This window comes from Lissotriton vulgaris, chromosome 12 (assembly GCF_964263255.1).
Source record: "Lissotriton vulgaris chromosome 12, aLisVul1.2, whole genome shotgun sequence".
NCBI lineage: Eukaryota > Metazoa > Chordata > Amphibia > Caudata > Salamandridae > Lissotriton > Lissotriton vulgaris.
In genome coordinates, this window is record NC_141700.1 from 22379253 (window position 1) to 22401847 (window position 22595).

General features: G+C 45.3%; 1 protein-coding gene across 2 annotated transcripts in view; it reads right to left on the reverse strand.

Moving 5' to 3' along the window:
- Positions 1 to 8238: 8238 nt before the first annotated feature.
- LOC147673095 (uncharacterized) overlaps positions 8239 to 22595 on the reverse strand; it is a 152415-nt gene continuing 138058 nt past the window's right edge. The window contains exons 1-2 of one of the 2 annotated variants that reach the window (XM_086946796.1): positions 14674 to 15882; positions 8239 to 9220 (exon numbers count right to left, since the gene is read on the reverse strand). In XM_086946796.1, coding sequence (XP_086802922.1) covers positions 8418 to 9220; positions 14674 to 15190 — 1320 coding nt within the window. In that variant the 5' untranslated portion in view covers positions 15191 to 15882 and the 3' untranslated portion in view covers positions 8239 to 8417. Of the gene's footprint in view, positions 9221 to 14673; positions 15883 to 22595 lie in introns of those variants that run through there. The other variant, XR_015302597.1, reaches the window with a different exon arrangement.

A 22595-nucleotide genomic window follows, 5' to 3' on the forward strand; every position in this document is an offset into this window, starting at 1 on the left:
TGTGCTTTGTCACAATGCCACCCAGGTCTCGGAACCTCAGTGAGAAGGAGTATGGGGGGCTACTGTGGCTGATACTCCACTACCTCCCAAATATGATTGGGAGTGGAGGCAGGGTAGTGCAGGGTTACCCAACCCAAGAAAGGAAGCTCAGGTGGGAGAGGGTCCGGTACCAGATGTTGCGAATGTTTGGAGTGGACCGGACTCTCAGACAGTACAAACACCGGTGGGCAGACCTCATTAACCGTGAGCAGGATCTCCTGGACCACCTTGGCATTGAGGTTGATGGAACAATTGGTAAGTCAATATATATTTATTTTATGTATTCACAACGGTATCCTAAGGTAAAGCAAACCAAATGTCAAACCACAGGGGCCTCACTGATGATCCCCTTGTGCCCCTGTAAAGTCAGACATAGGGCCATATCTATCAACAAACCCTTTCTAAACAAATAAATGTAGGTTCTAATGTAATTGCTTTTTTTTCTTAGCAAAATGGTATGTATAAAGAAAAATCACTACTTTGTAGGAATACGATAATCTCCCATAGTTGCTACTTTGCATTTTCTAATATGTAAGTAAGGGATCAATCAAAATTCATTCCCATGGCCCAGGAGGGACATAGGAATCACTTTTCAATAAATACTGTAATAGCAAATCAGCCATTGTGATTTCTCCAAAGGGTGCAGGTGTTTCTCAAAAAAACCCTGCTGGACCCATCATAATGATGTGTGTGCATATGGTGCACATACATGCACTATGGCCATGTGTGTGCATCACCTGGCACCTTCAAAAAAGTGCAATGGAGCATATTTACCTAAAATAGCTACTTACCATCAAATACAGGTTGTTGTCAATTAGCGACATCTGAAACATGATTTGATACACAAAAATAACACATACATAGGCCATCATTAACGCGGCCCCTTGCGCCATAGAAAAATCACTTTTCATGATGTTCTGTGGCGCAGAAGCCTGCGTGGTATATATCAGGCAGCAGTACGCCAGTCTTGGTGGCGTACTGCTGCCTGATAAATATCAGTCCCTGTAACGCAGTGTTCTGCGTTAAAGGGGCGTGCAATGGGTGTTGCTGGGGGCGTTCCCAGCAACAACCATGCCCTTTTGACACTGCCCCACATGTACCAGAAATCGTACCTCTGAAGCAGTGCCAAAAGCTTGCGCCTCCCCAGGGGAGGCGTAAGGGATGCGCAACTGGGAGAAATGTCATTATTTCTCCTCGTATTTCCTTTTTCCATGTGTGCTGCATTCTGCAGCACACATAAAAAGAGGAAAAGGCTCTTGTGCTTATTTTTGTACTGAAAGGTTTACCTTCCTGTACAAAAATGATCTTCCCTGCAACGCAGCCACCCTTGCACCATTGTGCAAGGGTGCCTGTGCTGGCGCAGGCAGCACATTGTGCACCAGCACAGGGGAAAAGGACAGGAATGCGCCGTATCTAATAGATATGGTGCATTTCTGCCCTTTTCTTTTGCCATAGGGAAGCGCAGCTGGAAGGCCTGCTACGCTTCCCTACGGCAAAAAGTCATAAATGAGGCCCATAGCACATAACTAATAGCAAATTTGCAAGTACCAACATGCTATGGCAAATTGTTGTTCACAAAAATGTTCAAATTCCGTAAATGCAAAATGTGTCATACATCCTAAGCCATGGACGTAGTCAGTTTGAAATGCTCCAACGGCAAAATCCTGCAATTGTCAGACTTAGCAATTCACAAAAGGCATGATACACATGGCCTCTACTGACGTAGTGGTAACGCACAAGCAAAATTGATCTTCACCATGCTGGACTATGCCGCTCATTGAGGCATAATGATGCATGATAAAGGTCAGCACTTTCAATGCATTGTTATGTGTCAAAAGGGCGTGCAATGTGTGTTCTTTGCCATCTTCACACCAACATCCATGGACCTTAGTCAATGCACCAGGGCCCTCTGTAATGAAGGCCTTCTGGCGCCGCAGCAACACTCATTAACATGTGTCAAAGTAACGCTCTGGCGGCGCAAGACCTATGAAGATAAGGCCAGAGATGTACGAGTGTGAGGCAGCGCAAAAAGCACATGCCTGCCCTGGGGAGGTGTAAGTGAGGCGCCACAGAGAGTGAAGTATAAATGTATCCATGTATGTCATATTTACCTGTGTGCAGCTGCATTGTGCAGCACACAACAACACATGTGTATGCAGTTTGACCATTGATGTACAGGAAGGTATCCCATATGGTTTAAATACATTCTTCAAAGCACAATCACATACATCGACATGACAATGACATATTTTCTCAATGGACCTAGTGTGCAGATTTTTAGCAAATGCCATCTCAATGTGACAACACAAACAAGGGATCACATGTGTGTAATACATGCAGTGCAAGAGTGTGCTTCACATGTGAAGCAGTTAGCCATAAACTGTTGTCTGATGTACGTTGACTCATGGGACGCACGTAAACCAATCTTGAGGATACAACTGACTCTCATGTAATGTCTGTACTGTGTGGAAATATGCTGCATATGCTGACATTCTGGTATATTGTCTTTCACTTGTAGGTGGGCCACCACCATACACAAGGGAAGAGGTGGAGTCCTTCAAGGATCCTAAGGCCACTGGTGAGTGTGAAATCATTACTATCTTTGTCTGTATGCTTACAATGTCTCCTCATGCATGACATGTATGCAGACAGTCGAAATGCATCATTCTTGCATGCATCCTGTTTACACATCACATGTGCATGGAAGTGTCAATGACTCAATGGCACCATGTGGAAATGCATGAACACAAATATTAGGGTCACATGTATGAGGTGTTACAGTGTGCATGGTACACAGTAACACTAATTGTGCTGCTGTAGGTATACATCACACAAAAATAGACCACATTCAAAAAATACATCTAGCCCTCCATAGAGCACCGTACTCAGGTGTGAGGGTCTCAAGTCACTGAAGGGAGGGGGTGTGCTGCTACTCATGAAATAGTTAGGTCTTCAGTTATTAAATGAAGGTAAGATGGTCCTGGTCTGTCGTAGTTGTGCCCCAAGGGTGTTTCATGTCTTTGTGGCCAGGTAGGAGGGTGATCTACCTCCAGTGGTGGAGCAGTCAATCCTTGGTATGGTGGCTAGTGGGAGGCTGGTGGAGCAGAGGTGGCCGGTAGGATCAGAGAACAAGAGCCCCTTGAGGAGTCATTCTGGGCCCATGTCATGTGTGTGTGCGTGTGTGTGTGTGTGAGGAGCCTCAACGTGATCCTTGTGTTGAGGGTGATCCAGTGTTGGTCATTTTGGCCTGTAGAAATGCTGCAGTGATGAAGGACGTCGTAGATGAGTTGTGCCGATGCTTTCACTATGGGTAGTAGTTGTAAGTGAAGTCTGGCATTGATTCCTGTGTATGGGGCATTCCCCTTGTACAGTTGGGTGTCGATGATGGCCTGGCTGACCGTCTCACACGTTCCCATGGTGATCCACCTGAATATCTATTGGACCATGCGCAGGGTGAAAATTCAGAAGGATGACATGATGTCCACTTGTTTGTTAGTTGTGAGTGAGTAGACCTTGAAAAATCCCAAGTGGGGTGTATGGTCCGTGGGTGTTGTTGCAGTCACCATTGTTGTTGACCAATAGGCGGCGTCCCTGGCGCTAGTTGATTAGCCAAGGCTGAGAACCTCTGTATTGTGTGTCTACAGTATCTGCTGACTGACCTTCTTCCATTCTGCAGTGGCTATCTTTCCTTCATGTTGGTTGTGTTTGGTTGTGGCTGGGTCTTGGGTGAGGCACAGTACCAGATGGGTGTTATTGGCATTGGATATTATGTTGTGGTGGTGTGTGTATGCAATGGTGGCAAGTGTGCTCATGGAGATGTCGAAGACTGTTGTGCTGAGCAAGGACCCTTGGGGTACGTGACAGTCAGTGTATTCATACCATGGCTACATGAGACATGCTCATTGTAGTAGTACATAGATATTCCTCCTACAAGTTCAACTTGCTTGTGCCCCACATGTGTCAGTACTTGCCATTGTAATAGGGATGGAACAGTGCTGCAAGTCCATCATTAATTAGCACAACAGTCATGCACTTACCTATGCTACTGAAAGGGTCACCGGCACAATTCCCTATTGACATCAGTAGTTGATATGGTATGATGTACATGTGCTAAAATGTGCATTGCATCAATGATCATGCATAGTCAATCCACATACCAGCCCTTGATGCTGTGTATATGTTGTCCCCTGTCAAGAAGCGTCTACCATGGAAGTGTTGTGCAGTGTGTGTTGCCTTGTGTGAAAACACACCACATATTTACTACCAAGCAGCACCCCATGTACAAGAGTCACATGATAGGAGTCAGTCCCAAAATCTATTGCAGTGCACACCTGTGTTTCTCCTTCCAATACAATGCTAATGTGCCCATGTTTTGTTTACATGGTGCTTTTCACATGTGTGTTGCCTTGTGCAGCATACAGTGCTGATGGTCCCTATACCTTGCTTTGTATCTGCGTATGAAGTGTCAAATTACAATGCCGAGAGATAACTTGCCTGCACACAGATGCTCTTGCATCATGTTGAGAAGGAGCTTGCATATGTGAATGGGGGGCATTGGGTTCATGCCCAGGACAAATGTATTTGAATGTACCATCTCATATGTATTGATGCCTTACATGTCATCTACAGTGATTATCATCTTAGGTATTACGCAACATCACTTAGCATCCCTGTGTATGACAATCGATGATGATGACCCCATGCTTTGAAATAGATGCCCTGTTAACGATAGGCCCTTGCCAAAATGTTCTGAAGATCGCATAATGTGCATGTGTACAGGTGTCAATGTGTAAGTGCAGACTGATGTGGATGTCATTGCTCCATTACAGACAACATGTCACAAGATGAGGAGAGGCAGTATCGCATCCGTCTGGAAAGATACAGACACATTCGCAATGTTGGTCGTGCATTCCGACAGATGGGACGCCGACATGATGCTTCACGTGCTGAAGGGGCCTGGAGATCACCAACTCCCACTTCCCCATGCAAAAAGCGGAGCAGGAATCTAAAGGGGAAAAGGTCACACATTGAGTCTGGACCAGCAACTGGCTCACATGCAGATGTAGACCCCCAAATGGATAGTCAATCTGCAGGTTGTTCCACATCTGGACATGCCTCTAATCTGGGCCCAGTGACAAGCACTCATCCTCAATCAGGAACCAACATTGCACAGGCCCTTGGGACAATGACAGGTGGAGCTGCAGTAGCCCCACCTAAACAGGCTTGTGCGCAGGCTGATATTGACGGTGTGCTCCTGATGGCCAAGATAGACAAAATAGAGGCCAAGATGGACACTTTTGAAAAGGGTCAAAAGGAGTTGACTTTGCAGGTTGCGGGCATGCAGCTGCAGCTGGCCACCCTGTTGTCCATGGTTGCTGAGCTGAAGGCCACCATTGCTGCAATGGACGAACAGGAATAACGACATTGCAGAACTGTGGTTGGTGATGACATGGTATACCACCTGTCAAGTTACGGACCTTGTTGTTGTTTAAATGTTAAACTAGTCAGATATTTATTAGGATAGTTTTAGTACTTAGGAATAGTGTTAGGATAAGTGTTAAGTTATTAGGAGTGGGTGGGGGGTTGATGTATAGTGTATGTTAAATGTGTAAAAAAATTTAAAAAATCAAAAAAAATATATACTTGTTTAGTTAGGTTAATTAGTATGTGTTTAGATTAAGTGTATGTGTGCCTGATGTGTGATTGTTGAATAGGGGGTGGGGGGTCATCTGTGTGCTGTGTAGTATGTGTGAGGTAGGTATAGGATAAGTTAGACAAGATAAGTGTAGATGTTAGCGCCTTAGATTAGCTTAGTTTAGGATGTGATTTATAGTTTTGATAAGTGTAGTGTAGTTTAGCATAGATTTTATTTAGTGTGAACTATTTTTGCAAATAAATCATATTTATCTTTCACAATGACTCTGACTTGTAGGCATATGAAGTTGTGAAATAAGTTCTGGGTGAGCGTTATCCTTGCTGGACAAGGAATGTCAACAATGATCTCATATCTGAGATTACCATTACGTGTTGGCTATTCTAAGCCAGTTGTTCTTACACTATCACTAATTCATACAGGCCAATACTCACCCTTGAGGGACTTTAGCTAATGCGTCTCAGGTGAGCCCATGTGAACAACAATCATGTGTAAAGATTGTGGGACGTCTTTCATTACGTTTCTCCATAGTGGAGCACAGCAGCCCTTCCAGTTGCGCTACCCTTTTGCAGGAGGGAGGGCAGGACCGTGCCATGTCTGCAAGATACAGCGCAGTCCTGTTGTTGTCACCATCACTGTTGTACAATGTACTGTTCTTCGCTAACGCAGTCACCTTTGCACAATGGGGCAAGTGTGTCTGCCTTGCGGGGACCATCAGACTTGTACATGAACGGACACCTCTCAGTTAATCAATCATCACAACGGGCTCTTCCTCTTACAATATGTACTGCATTGTGTGATAAAGGTGAGACAAGTAGACTTCTTCATAATTCTCAACATTGAGCCTTCGTCAAGCCTGCCTTGGGTCAGTGTATTTCTGGACAAAGCTTACCATTTCATGTTCGTATTACATCTGGGCCAGTGTGAACAGCAAATGGATGTTGTTGGCAAGGCACCCAGCAACACCCATTGCACGTGCCTGTAACGCAGAACAAGGCGTGTAAGGGTCAGATTTGATGCATGCTGCATTATCGCATGACCATGTGCCTTGGTGATGGATGATGACTATTAGGCAGGGTTAGGCGTCACACAACGTCACAACAAGTGAGGGTCAGATGGCACAATGGCCGTCATTAATTGGGCCACCTGGTATTGAGACTGTAGCTCAATGTTTGCAGTGTTTCACAATGCTGAGGGCCAGTATGACCCACGTCTTTCCTGCAAGTGGAAAAGAAAGCTGGTTAACAAGCTGGCTATGTAAATGCAGGGAAATGTGACCATGGCTAGGTCTGTATTGCAGACGTATGTCTTGTGGGCCTAGAAGCAGATTCATTGGTAGAGGTTTGCTTGCCCAGGGTTGTGGCTGACTGTGTAGGCGTGTGTGAACTCCTTTAGTGTCAGTATATCTGTATGGGTGTGGATGCAGTAGTGCTCCTGTATGTGCTGGCGGTAGTGGTATAATCATGTGAGCCACTGGGAACGTCTACCTACGGTTGTCTGGACGTTAATCAATTTTGTCCGGAGGGTATTTTTGATACTGATATTGAGGCCATTAACATAGAACCGGATGATGAAGATGGATGTGTGGCAGGTCTAATCAATGCATCAGTTGACAATAATTTTGATGCTCTTGCACAGTTTGCAGAGGGTGAAGTACTATGGTGAGGATACTACTAGTATCCATACTGACAGGGTGAGGGATGTGTTCTGTACAATGTATAGTTTGTGTTAGACATATGAGTGGTGAACTGTTTATCCAGCCCAGGGTACCCCCAGGTATAGTCCCATGTGGTAGTGGTTGTTGTGAGGGTGATGTCCTCTTTTGACAACAAATGGAGATTTGTCCAGCTGAGGCACATACTCGTTGCCACATCTTGCATCCATTGTGGTTGTGTCCTGTGATGTTGTGTACCTTGGTGAGGGAGAGGCAGAGCTGGGTGTATTAGGCGTAGGGTAATATGCAGAGTCCATGTCCACTGATGTTATCAGCAAGTGGGGCCATGTACACATAGTAGACAAAGGTACTGATGGACAGTCACTGAGGGACTCAGCATCAGTACTCTGTGTGTTGTACAGTGAAATGTGTTATGCAGAATCATCTGCTCTGGTCTGCAAGGGAGGAGACAATCCAGTGTGGTGTATTACCTTGCCGCATGCCATAGTGGAGTGTGGCAGCTAGTGTGTTGTGGAACATTGTTTCTGGAAATGAAGCAATGTATATTGTCTATGGATTGGCAGTGTGACCGACTTTGAGGATTGTGTGGATTTTGCTGTGGCGTCTAGGAGGGACCTCTTGATGCTGTTGGTCATGGAGCAGGAGAGAGGACCAAGACAAGGAAACACAAGGAACACGCACTCCCAAGGATGAACCTCCTACTCCACCTACGGGTCAGGTACAAAATTAATCCTACGTCTTTCTCCGTAGGTTCCACCCTTATGTACTCCACCCAGATCACAGGGTTTGTGGAACATGTAGTTTGTGATGACAACAATTGCTCGTGAAGGAAAATCCGACTCCTGACTGTAATGACTTGAAGTACAGTGGATTGTAGAAGAAAATGTAGTTTATTCAAAGTAACAACCACAGGGAGATCCAAGGACCAACTCTCACAGTAACTGTTTATCTGTGTACTGCCCCCTGGATTCCACACTCTGGAATCCTGTGAGCACAGAAACCATAGAACATTACATCATTACAAAGATATAACACTGTCAATATGTGCTTCTAACGCATTGTTCTGCGGAGGACTGGGAAATCTTCTGATTCATCTTCATCAGATGGGTTTGTCACAGCTGATGGTGTGACCAGTGGGGCAGTCGACACAGTAGGCATAGCCACTTCATGGACTGCAGATGTCGATGGTGTTGGACCTGGAACATGTTCAATGCCCATCAGGTATCGCATAAATGCATTCAGCATTATTTGCTGGCTCTCAAGCACAGCTGTCACATCTCGTTGATAGTCAGCCAATTTAGTGAGGTATTCATCCTGTTTGGCTGTCATTTGCTTGAGGGTGTCCTGTATTTCTTTCAGAGTGTTGGCCACCTCAGAGCTGGCACTTGTGGTGGGCATTAGTCTGTGTCTCTGCTGCATGACTTCTGAAATTTCTGTCATGGCGTCAAACAAAGTGCGTGGTGGTGCTTCAGTGGTGCTACCAGTTTCCGCACTGGCAGGATTTGAGGTTAGGCACCGGAGCACTCCCTCTAGGGTCCCTGCCATGCTCTCAATGCCCTTACGCACCTCCTGTGCCAACTGACTCTGCACATCCACTACACGCTGTTCAAATGTATTTAGTGTGTTTGGCGACTGGTGAGGCACAGATGTTGTGGGAGGTGGCATAGGAGTGCTTCCCTGTTGGCCAACCGGAGATCCCACTGGGCTGCTTTGCCTTCTTGTGGGTGGAGGGGGAGTTTGTAGTGATTGGATTATGTCCTGGATGATTTCTGGGCCCATACTGGTTACACTTTCACCACCCTCATTGTCCGTTTCAAACATGGCTTCCAGCTCCAGATTAGGTGTACCATGGCCTGAAATCAAAAGTAGATGTAGGTTTATGATCATGTCTGACATGTGGTGTACAAATGCACAATTTAGAGTCATCTACCATTTTTGACTTTGCTGTGTTTCAACATGTCAAAGCTCAAGCGACACATCATCACTCATGTGTACAAAAAGTGACATGGCATTAATCATTTGATGGATACGAACTTTACAAAAAAACATGGCACATGGGCAGACAGTGCTTGCACACTTGCAACATTCTACTTGAGTGCATGTCCTGATGTCTGTTTAGTTGGTGTGTATTGGGGACACATTCCAGCACAGTAGGAAGTGCATGTGGCATTTTGCACTCCATCACCAGGGACCCACACACACCATGAACAAACCTCCACGTGGAAATGAAGTCCCTCACCAACTGGATGAGGAGCAGCAGTGTGAAACTGTACTTGGAGATGACACAGGTCATCATCCTCGGACCCACACCCTGAGCCTGGGACTACTCCTGTCGCGCAACCACACTGGGAACAGCAACAACACTCACTGACCATACACGCAACTTACAATACTTCCAGTACTCCTCCCTCTCCATGTCTGAGCAGGTCAACGCCATCTTCCCCTCATGCTACAACTGCCTCCACATGCTATGCAGGATCCACAAGTGGATCCCCACCCCAGACAAAAATAACTGTGACGCAGGCCCTGAGCACCAGCAGACTGGACTACTGCAATGCACTGTAGGCAGGATTCCCTGAAATAGACCTACTACTACTGCAACACAGCCAATGCACTTACGGCTCATTGATTGTCAACGTCCCCCACCGCAGCAACATCATCCCCCAAATGTGAGACCTACACTGGTTCCCCATCAGCAAGTGGATCAGCTTGAAGCTCCACAACCAGACACACAATGCACTCCATTAGGCCGGGCAACCCTACATGTGCAGCAGACTCACCTTCTACACCCCCACACGCCACGTCCACTCCACCAGCCTACCCCTCACCGCTGTCCACCGCATCTGATGACCAACATCCAGCAGCAGTTCCCTGTCCTACCTCACCGCCAAGACCTTGCACTCCCAGGCCATCTACGGCACACCCAGGACCTACTCCCATTCAGAGGACTCATCAAGACTTAGTGGCAGCCCCTTCCCATCAGAGTGGTAGATGCAACATGTGTTTTCACATGCTGAAGGAGTTGTTCCGAGGACACAGAATTCGGTATTCTCTGATTTTGATTACATGCAGCTGTGGTTGATGCAGACTGGGACGTACTGCATTCCTCACTGTTTTTCATGTGTTTAGTTGGTGTAGTCTTAGGTGTGAGAGAGTATGAGTAGTCTGTCATCAGCAATGGATACAATGTTGAGGCTGTGTTTGGTTTCATATGGTGCTGAGGCAGCCCTGTTGATGTTGACAGGGGTCAGACACATAGATGGTCCCTCTTGCATTCAGCATTGGAATTAAGTGCATTTGAAGGCGAAGGTTGTCAGTCTGATCCTTGAACCTCTTGGTGGGGTGAGTGACCCAGTTGAGCAATGTTCCTTAGAATCCTGCATCATGTAGTGTGGCAAATCTGTGTGCTGTTAGTCTGTGTTGGAGCACACTCACAGCTCCTGGTCCCGGAGGGTGGAGATGTCACCTGTGGCTGTGAATATGGTGATCTTGGTGCTGTTGTTGATATAATGAGGACAGGGCTGTACTGATCCCACAGGTGGCTGTATCTCATGTTTGAGGGTGTGCATTGAGCTGTGACTGGTGTCCCGGTGGGTATGGTAGTATGGCTGTTGTGTTGTGAGAGGTGTGGGTGGTGCTGCCTGTGGCATCTCATGTGTACGGGAAAGTTATTGTAGTGAAATTGTTGTTGTTTATGGTGAACTTTGTTGGACACTTATCACAGGTCTGTAGTGCCAGGGTGATGTCTGTGGCTTTGCAGCCTAGGTTCTTGTATAAATGCAGGACCTTGCCTAGTTGGCAGGAATTTCCATTATGTAGGATTGTTTTTTTGTGGTTCTCCCTCATTGGGGCCATGTATGTGTTTTACATTTCAGGGGCCTTATTCATGAAGGACTTGCGGCGCCGATGCGTCACTTTTTCCCATGTAAAAAGTGACGCACCGGCGGCACAAGTCCTTCATAAATAAGGCCCCAGGTGTCTTGGCGTTTATACATTTCTTCTAAAGGCATCTGCTGGTGCCTCTTGCTTCTTAGAGATCAGTGCTCTATCATGCCGTGTCCCTGTAGTGCTGTTTGTTAGGCTTGCACAGTGTGGAGGTGTGGTATGCACAGTTGTGTATCCAGGTGTGACTTTCACTTGCAGTAACGTTGGTGTAGGCTGTGTTTGACACCAGGGTGGTGTTAGAGGTTTGTCAGCAGTGTAGGCATGTGCAATGTCTGTGGGTCATGTTTGGAAAGGCCTGTTGTCATTCTCAAATGTTTTCCATGTATAAGTGCATGGAGGCTGGCTGAGCTGCATCAGTGAATGACTGTATATCAGTTGCTGCTGGAAATGATTGGATTTGAGACCCAGATGGGCACATTTGGACTTCCCATAGGCGTGGCTTCAGCACACCATGTACATCCGTCTGCTGTGGGCTTGCACAGCGGCTGACATGGAGTAGGCTAATTGCGACTTACAATATTCAGTGATGAGGGAACACATGAACACAGGGGTGGTGGCCTTAGTGGTAGTTCATAGACCATATGTGGATTGTGGGCTCAGATGAGAGAACTGAAATGACTTATTATGGAGACCGAAGGGATGAGTGACTGATGTGATAATGCTATGTGTCATCATGGCATGGGAGGGTGGGTAGGGGCCATATTACATAATGTGGCTCATGTGCATATTGCCAAGGTGACTCAGGTACCACTTATGATGACCAGAGCAGTAATACCCACTTCCATGTTAGGTATAGAGGCTGGATTTCTGGATCCATGGCAAACATGGCCAACATTCCAGCATGTATTGTCCCACTTACTATTACAAGTGACACCAACACTTCACAGCATTGTGATTGACTCAGAGTAGTGAGCCTGGCTGGCGGATTCCTTTCACGTGACACAAAGGCAGGGTTGCATAGGCTGCAGAGAACTGGGACACATCTTTGAGGTGTGACTTCCCTCAATGTGTTCCGGATTTGCTAAACAAACTTGAAACTCAATAGTAAACTTGATACTTTTTTGGTGTTGATAGCATACACTTAGGGCCTTATTTATGAAGGCCTTGCGCCGCCGGTGCGTCACATTTTACATGGGAAAAAGTGACGCACCGGCGGCGCAAGGCCTTCATAAATAAGGCCCTTAGTACTTTGGGCATTCACATAATGAACTTAGTACTTTTGGTATTCACAGGAGTTAGGATTTTGCCTTTACTCTATCTTAAGTCTGTCTTCAGAGACACTTTAGGCAAAATCGTTACTTCTGTGAATGCCAATAGTATTATGTTCATTGTGTGAATGTGAAAAAGTAGTAAGTGCATGCTGTGAATTACTATATAGTAGTACGATTAGAATTGAGTCTTGAGTTCATTCTGTGAATGGGCCTCTATATGTTTTGCTGCACACACTCACACACACATCCCTGCAACCATGAGACATTGATTGTTCTGTCCTGCATTTGTTGACTCACAGCTCTCCCTCCACAATTGCCAATGTTTGACATTGTGCCCCCATGGACAACAGGTGTGACACTCTTGTACAAAAAGGCACATACATTATACCAAAACATGCCGTGTCATGACATTCCATTTCATTCATTGTTCATACTTGGCATGTTGCAACTGTAGAGTAGGTGTTTCACAGCGGAGACTTTAAATACACTGTTCAAAGTTCAGTGAGGACATGGATTGAGTTTCCTTGTCACCACACACCCAGACCTGAAGCATTCAATACCTTTATGAACAACCACAACACACACAATGGAGTCAGATTTGTGAGTGCTGCACACACCATTTATCATAGCCAAAAATTAAGTACACAGCATTGGTTCATAATCTGTGATGTTACCCCATATTTCTCATGATGTACACCTATCCAAATAATAGTTCAGACATTTATCCCCCATGACACTACCAATTGTTAGTGTTTGACACATTAATGCACAACATTTTTTTTACTCTTTCACATTTGTAAATATTTATTTTTTTCACATAGTGACACACATTACCACATGTATGACTTCAATCACAACATAATTGTGTCACAAAGAAGTAGAATTTGTATATATTATTTTGGAACACATGCATTGCATATTTGACATTGTGCAGCATACATTGAAATGGTCATCGCATGACACAACGGCTACCAGACTGTACGCTGTTTGCATTTGACTGCCTCAGGTACACACTGTGAACAAAGGTTTATTCCTCTTGAACACTGCAAGTATACAATGTCAGGTACCTCCTCACCTTCAACCCTGTATGCCACCTCACCTGCCAGGACATAACTCTGCTACAGACATCACCATCACTGTCACTGACAACTTCTGTGTCACCTGCATGTGGCAGCACGACAATCATCAAAGAGACATTGTTAACCCATACACTGGTACACTCAGAATGAGCAGGCACTCTAATGTGCCAAGGTTGACCATGTACTACGACAACTACATTATCGTGACCAGGCCCATGGCCATACTCAGCAGCACACCTGTCCTTCGCAACAACACAGGTACACAATGCTTGCTATGCACCAACCCAGGCAGACTTGCACCATGTTGCAGGGGGTCCAGCTGTGCAGGGGATCAGTGTTTGTGTGCATGGAAATGACACATTCGTGCATGATGCAGTCATGAACAGATTTTTAACCTTTCTATGTGTCCACTTGAATGCAAAAGAGATATGTTGTTTTTATCATGGAGGGGAGATTACGTTTTAATTCAGGTTTGCATGCCTTACACAGACTCTGTGTATGCATATCTTTGTTGCGCAGCATGATAGTTACATTTTGATGTTCCTATTGTACATTGTCAATTGGACATAGATGTTTCTGGGTCTACCCTTAGCAACAGCCCTGGAAGTGCGCTTTCTGACACTTTAATGTGGTAATGATGCAATGACATGATATGTTGTACTATGTTAGATGGCTGTCTGTGGCCTATTATTGTGGGTGTGGCACATTGTGGCACCACTACATGAACAAAATTACATCCTGCCAGCACAGTGGTAGCAGTCCAAGTCATAAAAGTGTGACACTCGGTCTGTTGCAGGATGTTGTGTGATTTTCTTTTCAGGAGGGTAGTTATATCTTTGCACCTGCGTGTGGCACTTGTCAGGTGCAGCAGTGGGCTGGGACTTCACTTTGGACATATAGGTTTACTTGCACAGGGGTAGCTGTTTCCCAAATGTAACATGTGCATGTCCGTGGTACAATACATTTTGTAGACCCTGCTTTCCACAACACGTCAGTAATTGAACCACCCACCTTACTTTCTGCACAGCACAACATTACCTTATTTGCACATTTCCCCTTGTAGGGACTTACCCTGTGTGTCTTCCTGTGTCTCTTCCAGTTCCTCATGCAGTGCACTGTCCTGCCCTGAGATTCCAACGACCAACTCCTCTGGGATGACCGCTGCAACCCGCTCCTCAAGGTCATCCAGCTCTTCTTGTTGTGATGGGCTGCCTCCTCCTGTAAGCCCAGAGTCTTTCCGGTTTTGGGCCATTTTTTCTTTAGTGCGGCGCTTGATATCATTCCACCGTTTTTTTAGGTCAATGACTGTCCGCCTAGTTTGTCCCACACTGTTCACCTTGGTCAATATGTCCAGCCAAATGGCCTCTTTTTTGGCTAGTGGCAATTTGGAACTGGCAAACAGCTGGTGCTGGTGGTCTGTTACCTCACTTATCAGTGTATCATTCTCCTCAGCACTGAAATTTGTTTTGCGCTTCCTCTTTCCAAGAGTTTCTCCCTGTGTTGCAGGCTGGGCATCCTGGCTGCCATGTGGCAGGTTTCCTTGGCTGCTGCTCTGTCCTTCAGGCTCCATGGTGGCAATTTTTTCCATTTGCGGGAGAATTAGGTGATAGATGCGCGTGTTTTTGGCGTTTTCCGGATTCTGACGCAACGTAATAGTGACGCAGCGATGCGTACACGTGCGCCGTTCCGCAAATGCGACTTACGGCATTTTTACCGCACTTGCGTGTCTTTTCGCTACGTCAGGACGGCCGCGTCTGCGTGCCTTTTCCCCGCCTTGCGCCTCCGCTTGCGGCACGGTGCGTCATTCCGTAGATATGACGCATCCGCGCCGCAAGTTTCTGGCGCAGCGTGTCGTACGGAAAAGTGACGCACCCCTGCGTTTCCGCAAGGATGCGTCACTTTTCATAAATGAGGCCCCATGTACTTTAGGTACATATCCAATTGGGTATTGGGTCACCTTATGAGCCCCTGTACAGTGTACCATAGGTACCCAGGGCATAGGTGAATCCATGGCCTACCAGGGGCTGCAACATGTTACATAGGCTTTCCTCTTTTCAGTTTCTATTTTTGGTAAATTCTGGTGGGGTTTTATCAGTGTTTTCAATACCTTAAAAAAAAACGTGTTTATCAGTGGTTACACATTTTCGCGCAATTAAGAAGAATAGAAAGTATTTTAACAGTGTTAATGGAACATTTTGCTTTTTTTATTGCTTGCTTTCTGCATGTTTATAAACAGTGTGCATACAGGGTGTATGAGGTTCAAATACATTTTTAAAAATAAAACTTATTGTAGTGCAACACACAATACTTCTTTAGTGAGTCTTTGGTCATGCACACTCTTTCCTTCCCATGTAAACATTTATCTGTGAAAAGCCCCTCTCAACATTGGCACTCGAGACAGTCAATGCCAAAACAGCCAGTACACAATTTGCTAACTCTGGCACTGATATAGCTTTACATGCCAATACTGGTGCACCTGAATATTGCGATTCTCTGGGACAGGTTCTGCAAAATATGCCTTGAACTGGGCGTATATGCCCTCAGTTATTGAAGCGGTCAACAATTAAGCAGTTCTTTACAAAGTCCGTACAAAATTCCCATTTATGGAAAAGATCTAGAACCTGTACAGAGTACTTCAGTGAGGCTTCGTTGACTTCAATTCATCATTGCCAGCCATTTATCATGCACTGTAAAATGACATTTTCTGAATTTCTCCACAACATTTCTTTGCTTACCAAGTCGCAAGAATTCTAACATGGAACATTTTGCAGTGTCAAAGACACTATGGTCCAGATGTAGGAGCCCTAATACCGGTCGTTAACGGTCGAATTCGGCCGTTACCGACCGGTATTAGGGTTTTCTGATGTAGGGGGCCTATATTTTACCGATTCTGTAAATTTACCGAATCGGTAAATTTACAGAATCAGTAAAATACCGAATCAGTATATTTACCGATTCGGTAAATCCATATGTAGCTGGCACTCCTAAGAGTGCCACAGGCCCTTAAGAGTCAGTATTTTACCACCCAATCCTATTGGGTGGTAAAATACCGAATTCAGGTGTGCATGCACATCTGTGCATGCACACCTGTGCAATGTGACACACAGACATGCCCTTAGGGCATGTATGTGTGCCACATGGCACACAAGCCTGTACTTGGGGTGCTAGAGGGTGTCAAAGTGACAACCCCTGCACCCTTGCAACATTCGGTATTTACCGATTTGGTAAATACCGAATCGGTATTGCCCTTTGATTCCTATGGGCTTCAAGGCCCATAGGAATCAATGGGCAATACCGATTCGGTATTTACCGAATCGGTAAATACCGAATGTTACAGATTCGGTAAATCAGATTTTTTGATTTTTGATTTACCTACATCTCCCTCCTTCTAATTTACCGATTCATAAATACCGAATCGGTAAAATTCGGTATTTATGAATCGGTACATTAGAGTTACCTACATCTAGCCCTATAAGTGTTGCCTTGCCAACTCACAAGGAGATTTCACATCTACACTAAGTATGCTGAACACTTGGTAGACAAAGGTGTTTTCAGGCTTTAGTTCTTTTTTATTATGCAATCATGTTTTCTTGTAAAAATGTAAGAATGCAGTAGAGTGTACTTCTTATCACATCAGTATAAATATGTGACCAAAGATCCTCACATTTCTTGACTTTTGTCATCACTAAGCACAAATTCTGTAAACGGTTGCCACATTGGTAATATAGCTTTCACGGCCTCTACAGCTGAGAATCACCGGCTAAATGACACAGTTGGGATTACTCTTTCATTGATGCCACGCAAAGCACAAAATGAGAAATATTTGCGTTTTAGTTCCTGCACAGAATGAAAGTGTACCAGAAAGGACAACAAAGTCAATAGCTTTGTTCACTAACTCTGAATATTGATGCTTTCAGCATACCATTTAGCAAGTGGCAAGGATTTCTTACAGGGAAGCACGTCTGCTCAGGTATTGGTTTTGACAGGTCATCACACAACATTTTCGCATACGTAGCTAAATTACTTCAAATACAAACAATATCCTCAAATCTTTGTTGAACTTGGTAAGAACTTTTAGCAACACCATTCCAAGTGACACTGCGTTCCATGTTTTCCAAACATCTGGCGTCATGTTTTCCGACCTATCCCAGATGCTTGGTGACCGCATTCTTTTCACATATACCTGTCACTACACCTTGCATTGAATGTTTAAAGCCTAGGGTGTTTGGCAATTCACCTAGTATCAATAATGACTCGCTAGAAAAGGAGCTGATGTTTCAAAGGTTTTCACCCATTCTTTGTGGGTAAATGTGATGGTCCATATTGAGAAAGATTTGTATTAAACCAGCCATTTTACCCATCTGTGAAAGAATCAAATATATTTCCTGATTCTCTACAGTTAATAAAATAAAATAATTAAATAAGAACTAAAACATGCGTCTAAACCCCTGCATCATTAGACCAAAGACCACAAAACAGAAAAAAACAAAAGGAAGGAATAACAATATTTTAGTGACCTCCCTAAACAACAAAACTCAAGCATAATAATGTTAGCCCAGTCTTTCTTGCTGCTGTCTTATGTAACAAAGTTACATTGTATTGACCCCTTCAGGAAGAAATGGAAATTACTCTTTCAATTACCTTTTCCTTTCTTTGAATGGCATTTAGTTTGTGGTTGCAAAGGTGTTTCTTCAGTGTTTATATGTTTACACTGGTGAGGGCTATTTTACTTTCGGTAGTGTTTTATCAGTTATTATAGGTTTAAACCTAAAACCGGACAGCCTAAGCATGTATTATGCCACCCCTGGCTGGCCATCCACATTGACACAACTGGCTGATCACTCAGCTGGGGCAAGGTCATGTAATCACCCCTTGCTTAGGTATAGTATCCCTACACCTACCATTACATATAGACACATATATACCTATAAGTCACTCCTATGGCAGGCCTTAACAATCCTGGAGGCAGAGTGCTTGTTTTATGTGAGATGGTGCTCTAGCATGAGCTGAGCCTGTCTGCAGCTTTCAGAACCATGTCCTTATAGCTGTTCTATGATATAGCCATACCATATACTCTTAAGTACATTATAATCCTTGCGGTTGAATGCTAACTTTGGTTTGGCTTTATCAAAAAATGTCGTGTAGGGTGTCATACGCTTTGGAATACTACCCCCTCACCAGTTCTGGTGACGGGGGTAGCATTCCACCCTTCTATAGGGAGAAGTCATGCTGTTCCTATTAAACCCGGTTAAAGTTAACCAGAGCCTCAGCATCACAAAATGGATGCTGCTGCCACAGACACAAGTCTGACCTCCTGCTGCTGGGTGTCCTTCCAGCGAGGGAGGCTTGGACAATAGGTTTCCTGTCTTGGGAGGTGCTAGCACTACCCCAGACAGGCCTTAGTGTATTGGGGCAGGGAGGACTGAATGAAATGATACACTGCTTGGGGCACAAAAGGTGTCCGATGCATAGCCCAGTTCAAACCAGTTGCTGGGGCCCTCCAGCCCCAGCTCTGGCACGAAACTGGACAAAGGGAAAGGGGTGTAACCACCCCCTTCCCTGGTTCCACCCATAGGAGGGACCTAGCGGGTAATCCAGCCCCTCAGATTGGTATATAGGTAGGAGCTGAGTCTAGAAACTTTAGATTAATCCTGACTGAAACTTGAAACAAAACTCTGGACCTTCGACATTCTACTGCAACTAGAAGACTGAAGAATCTCCCTTGTGGTCAAGGAGTGACCACCCTGTGCAAACAGGCAACATCCAGCGATCTGTGGTTTGCTTTGTCGATGCTCCTACCGGAGCCCGAGCACAGAACCTGACAAGAACCAGACTTCCCGACTTCCCTGAGCCCGATCCACAGTCCCAGCAAAACTGAGACCCGTGGAGGCAACGAGAGACGTGGGACCGGCCATCTTGAAAAACCTTCAACTTGCTACTTGTGCAGCTTCTGAGGCTCCCTCGAAGTTGTGCATTGGGGATTAAGAAGCCCCAGCCCCGAACACCTTCTACACCAACGCACAGCCCTCCATACTTTATGAGTGCTGCGTGGGGCCTGCTAGTGTTTTTGTGCTTGACGCGTCTGTCCGGTCACTTGCCTGTTGGCTAGTGGCCATCTTGACGACGAACCTTTAAAACTACACCACTGGCCTAGTTGAGCCATCTTTGATTCCTGTGTGGGTTGCTTTTGCCAAGGCTTGTTGACTCCAATCCGGAAGCCGATACCGCCGACAGCGAGAGCCTTCGTGGGACAGTCCCTATCCAGCTCCTGGTCATCGTCGACACCTCCTGGTCCACGTGGCTGCAGAGACAAGCTTCACGACATCAACTGATTGCTTCACAACATCACATGGTTTCTTCCTGGTTCCTTCCTGGTCACTGGCTAGTGACCCAGACTCTGTCCCCTCTGCTTTCAGGTACTCTTCATCCTTGATCCGCCCTTGGATCCAACCAGACACTTCTCTCCTGGTCGCCTGCAGCATCTTTTCACATGTCACCATAGAATTCAGTGACGAAACCAGACACAATTTGACACCTATGCACCCGGCTCATGTGGGTGAGGTAACACGAGTACTACGGTGCTCCTGTGGGTATTGACAATCCTAGTGTCCTAGTTTTTAGTAGCTTTATCCTAGTCCATCCGGAAGTGTCCTAAAAGAACTAGTTTCCATTTCTTTTGTTCCCATTATATCCCTATGGTAACCCGCGTGTGTGTTTAGACACTGCACACGCATCCCGTGGGCCTGTTGCTTCCTAACCTTTGGTTGTACAGCATAGCCCCAGCGATTCCCTAGGCCCTAGGCCTACTCTTTGTTTGTGACGTGGTCCATATACCACTATTTTAGTATATGGTTTAGCTTGCCCCTAGGGCCCAACTGTATTTTGTGCAACTTATTGTATGATAATTAAGTCTCTTGTTATGTGCTTGTGCCTCTGACCTCATAAAGAGTTCAGAGGGGTTGTGTTCAGTAATAAATACATATATATTTTATATATAACCTGTGTGCTGTCCTTTCATTTGGTATTCAAGGGGTTACATATGGTAAAACAGCTGGCTTCACATGCTCTCTGAAGTTTTAGGCTAAGACTGCTTTGTCCATGCTACCACTGGGATAGCTGGTCTATAAGGTTGACTAGTTGCATGTTCAGATTTCTACCGCCACCAGACCGTGCTTGGAAGGCACTGACGTTTTGGCGAAGTCATGTTTGTTAAACTTATAGGTGGTTATTGTAATCTGTCTGTGGAAGGGCACAAGTGCATAGCACTTGAACAAACCTTTCCCTAGGAAGGAAATGCTTATCTTTCCTGAGTGTTCTCAAAGGGCCGTATCCAGTGGATTTCTAAGAGAAATGCTTTCTGTTGGTATAATAAAAATCCTATAAGGGCCAATGGAGAGTTGTCGGCATAAGAGAAGCAGCTGTTCAAATTGCTTAGGAGTTGCACGTATAAATTGAAAAGTGTATAGGGATAGGTCTGAGGCCCCACCTAGGTTAGTGGCAGGTTAACCTAGCCTCTGATGGACCTTATTGTCAAGAAGACGGGGAATAACGCAAAAGCCTCAGCTTTGAATCTTGCTGTTTTCAAGATACAACAGTTCATGGTCGACTGGATCAAAGGCTGCAGAGATATCTAAACGTAGGATCGCTTGGCTTAGCCCTTGATCTTGCCAGATCCTTAGTTCGTGCTACTTTCACTCCATGTCTCAGCCTGAATCCTGTTTGATGCCTGCCTATAATCATTTTCTCTGCTAACAAAATTGCCAGTAAGTTGCTAGATGGTTTTTGTCTCGCTCAGTTATTACAGATGTTACGGTTATGGGCTTAAACTTTTTGGGGTCACAGTTTCCAGGCCTTATTTGTTTAATAGTTCCTTTAAAAACTATAACCAGGAAGGGGTCACCTGCAGACCCTTGCCCTAATGAGAATAAGAGGGTCTTTATACCAGATCTCAGTAAAGTGGAAAGGAGACTCATCACAGACCTTTCAATTCCTACAACTGAAAACCTGCATTACACACTAGGACCCCTTGGAATGAAGAAACTAAGATGCATTACCTATTAGAGCTCTGGCTATTGGATAACTATATAGACAGCAGGGTCTTTCTCTCACGTATGAGACACGGTTAATAAATAATCAGGAGACTTAACAAGGCTCCGGAACGATGGCAGGCTGAAGTGGGAGAATCGGAGAATGTGGACTGGGGGCGGGGGGGGGGGGTGGGGATAAACACTACAGTTCCCCAGAGTGGTGGCAATATAGGCTCATTTCAATCTCATTCAACTTAAAATCCTACATAGAACTTACTACACCCCCGACTTGTTACATACTATAGGCCAGGCTATGGATGACAGCTGCCTCAGATAGTGCGGCCAAAGCGGTACTTTCCTCCACACGCTGTGGGTGTGCCCAAATTGTACTACCTTCTGGGAAGGAGTGACATCACACCTAGGGAGGTGGTTGGGGAGCCTCTACCATTGATTGCATCCTGGGTGCTGTTGGGGATTTGAACAGAATCAGGCTGCTCTTACTACGCCAGGCTCTTGATTAACCTGGGTTACGCGAAAGCAAAGAGACATTGCTAGACATTGGGGCATCCCGCTTTGTCCGAGATTGATAGAGCGGTGAGAGATGGCGTTGTACGAAGTGAAGGAGAAAATGGTTTAAGAGGGGCAGGGATGCATGCGTAAATATATGAAAATATGGGGTCCTGGATGGGGAGAAGGCCAGAGTTTGACGCTGGGACTGGAGAGGATGGGGGAGTTTAGCTATTGTGTGATCCAGGGTATGGAAGGGGTAGGTAAACGTAAGATGTGGTCATTCCTTTTGAATGATAGGGAGTGATGGGGCGAGGGGCGGATTCCGGGTAGGGGATGTTCTTTTGCTGGCTGCTTGACTTCATAAGATTACCATGCTTTATTTGTAGTTCATTGTATTGTTTGATTAACATTGATTACATATATTTAAAAACAAATAAGTGCAGTCAAAGACTTATC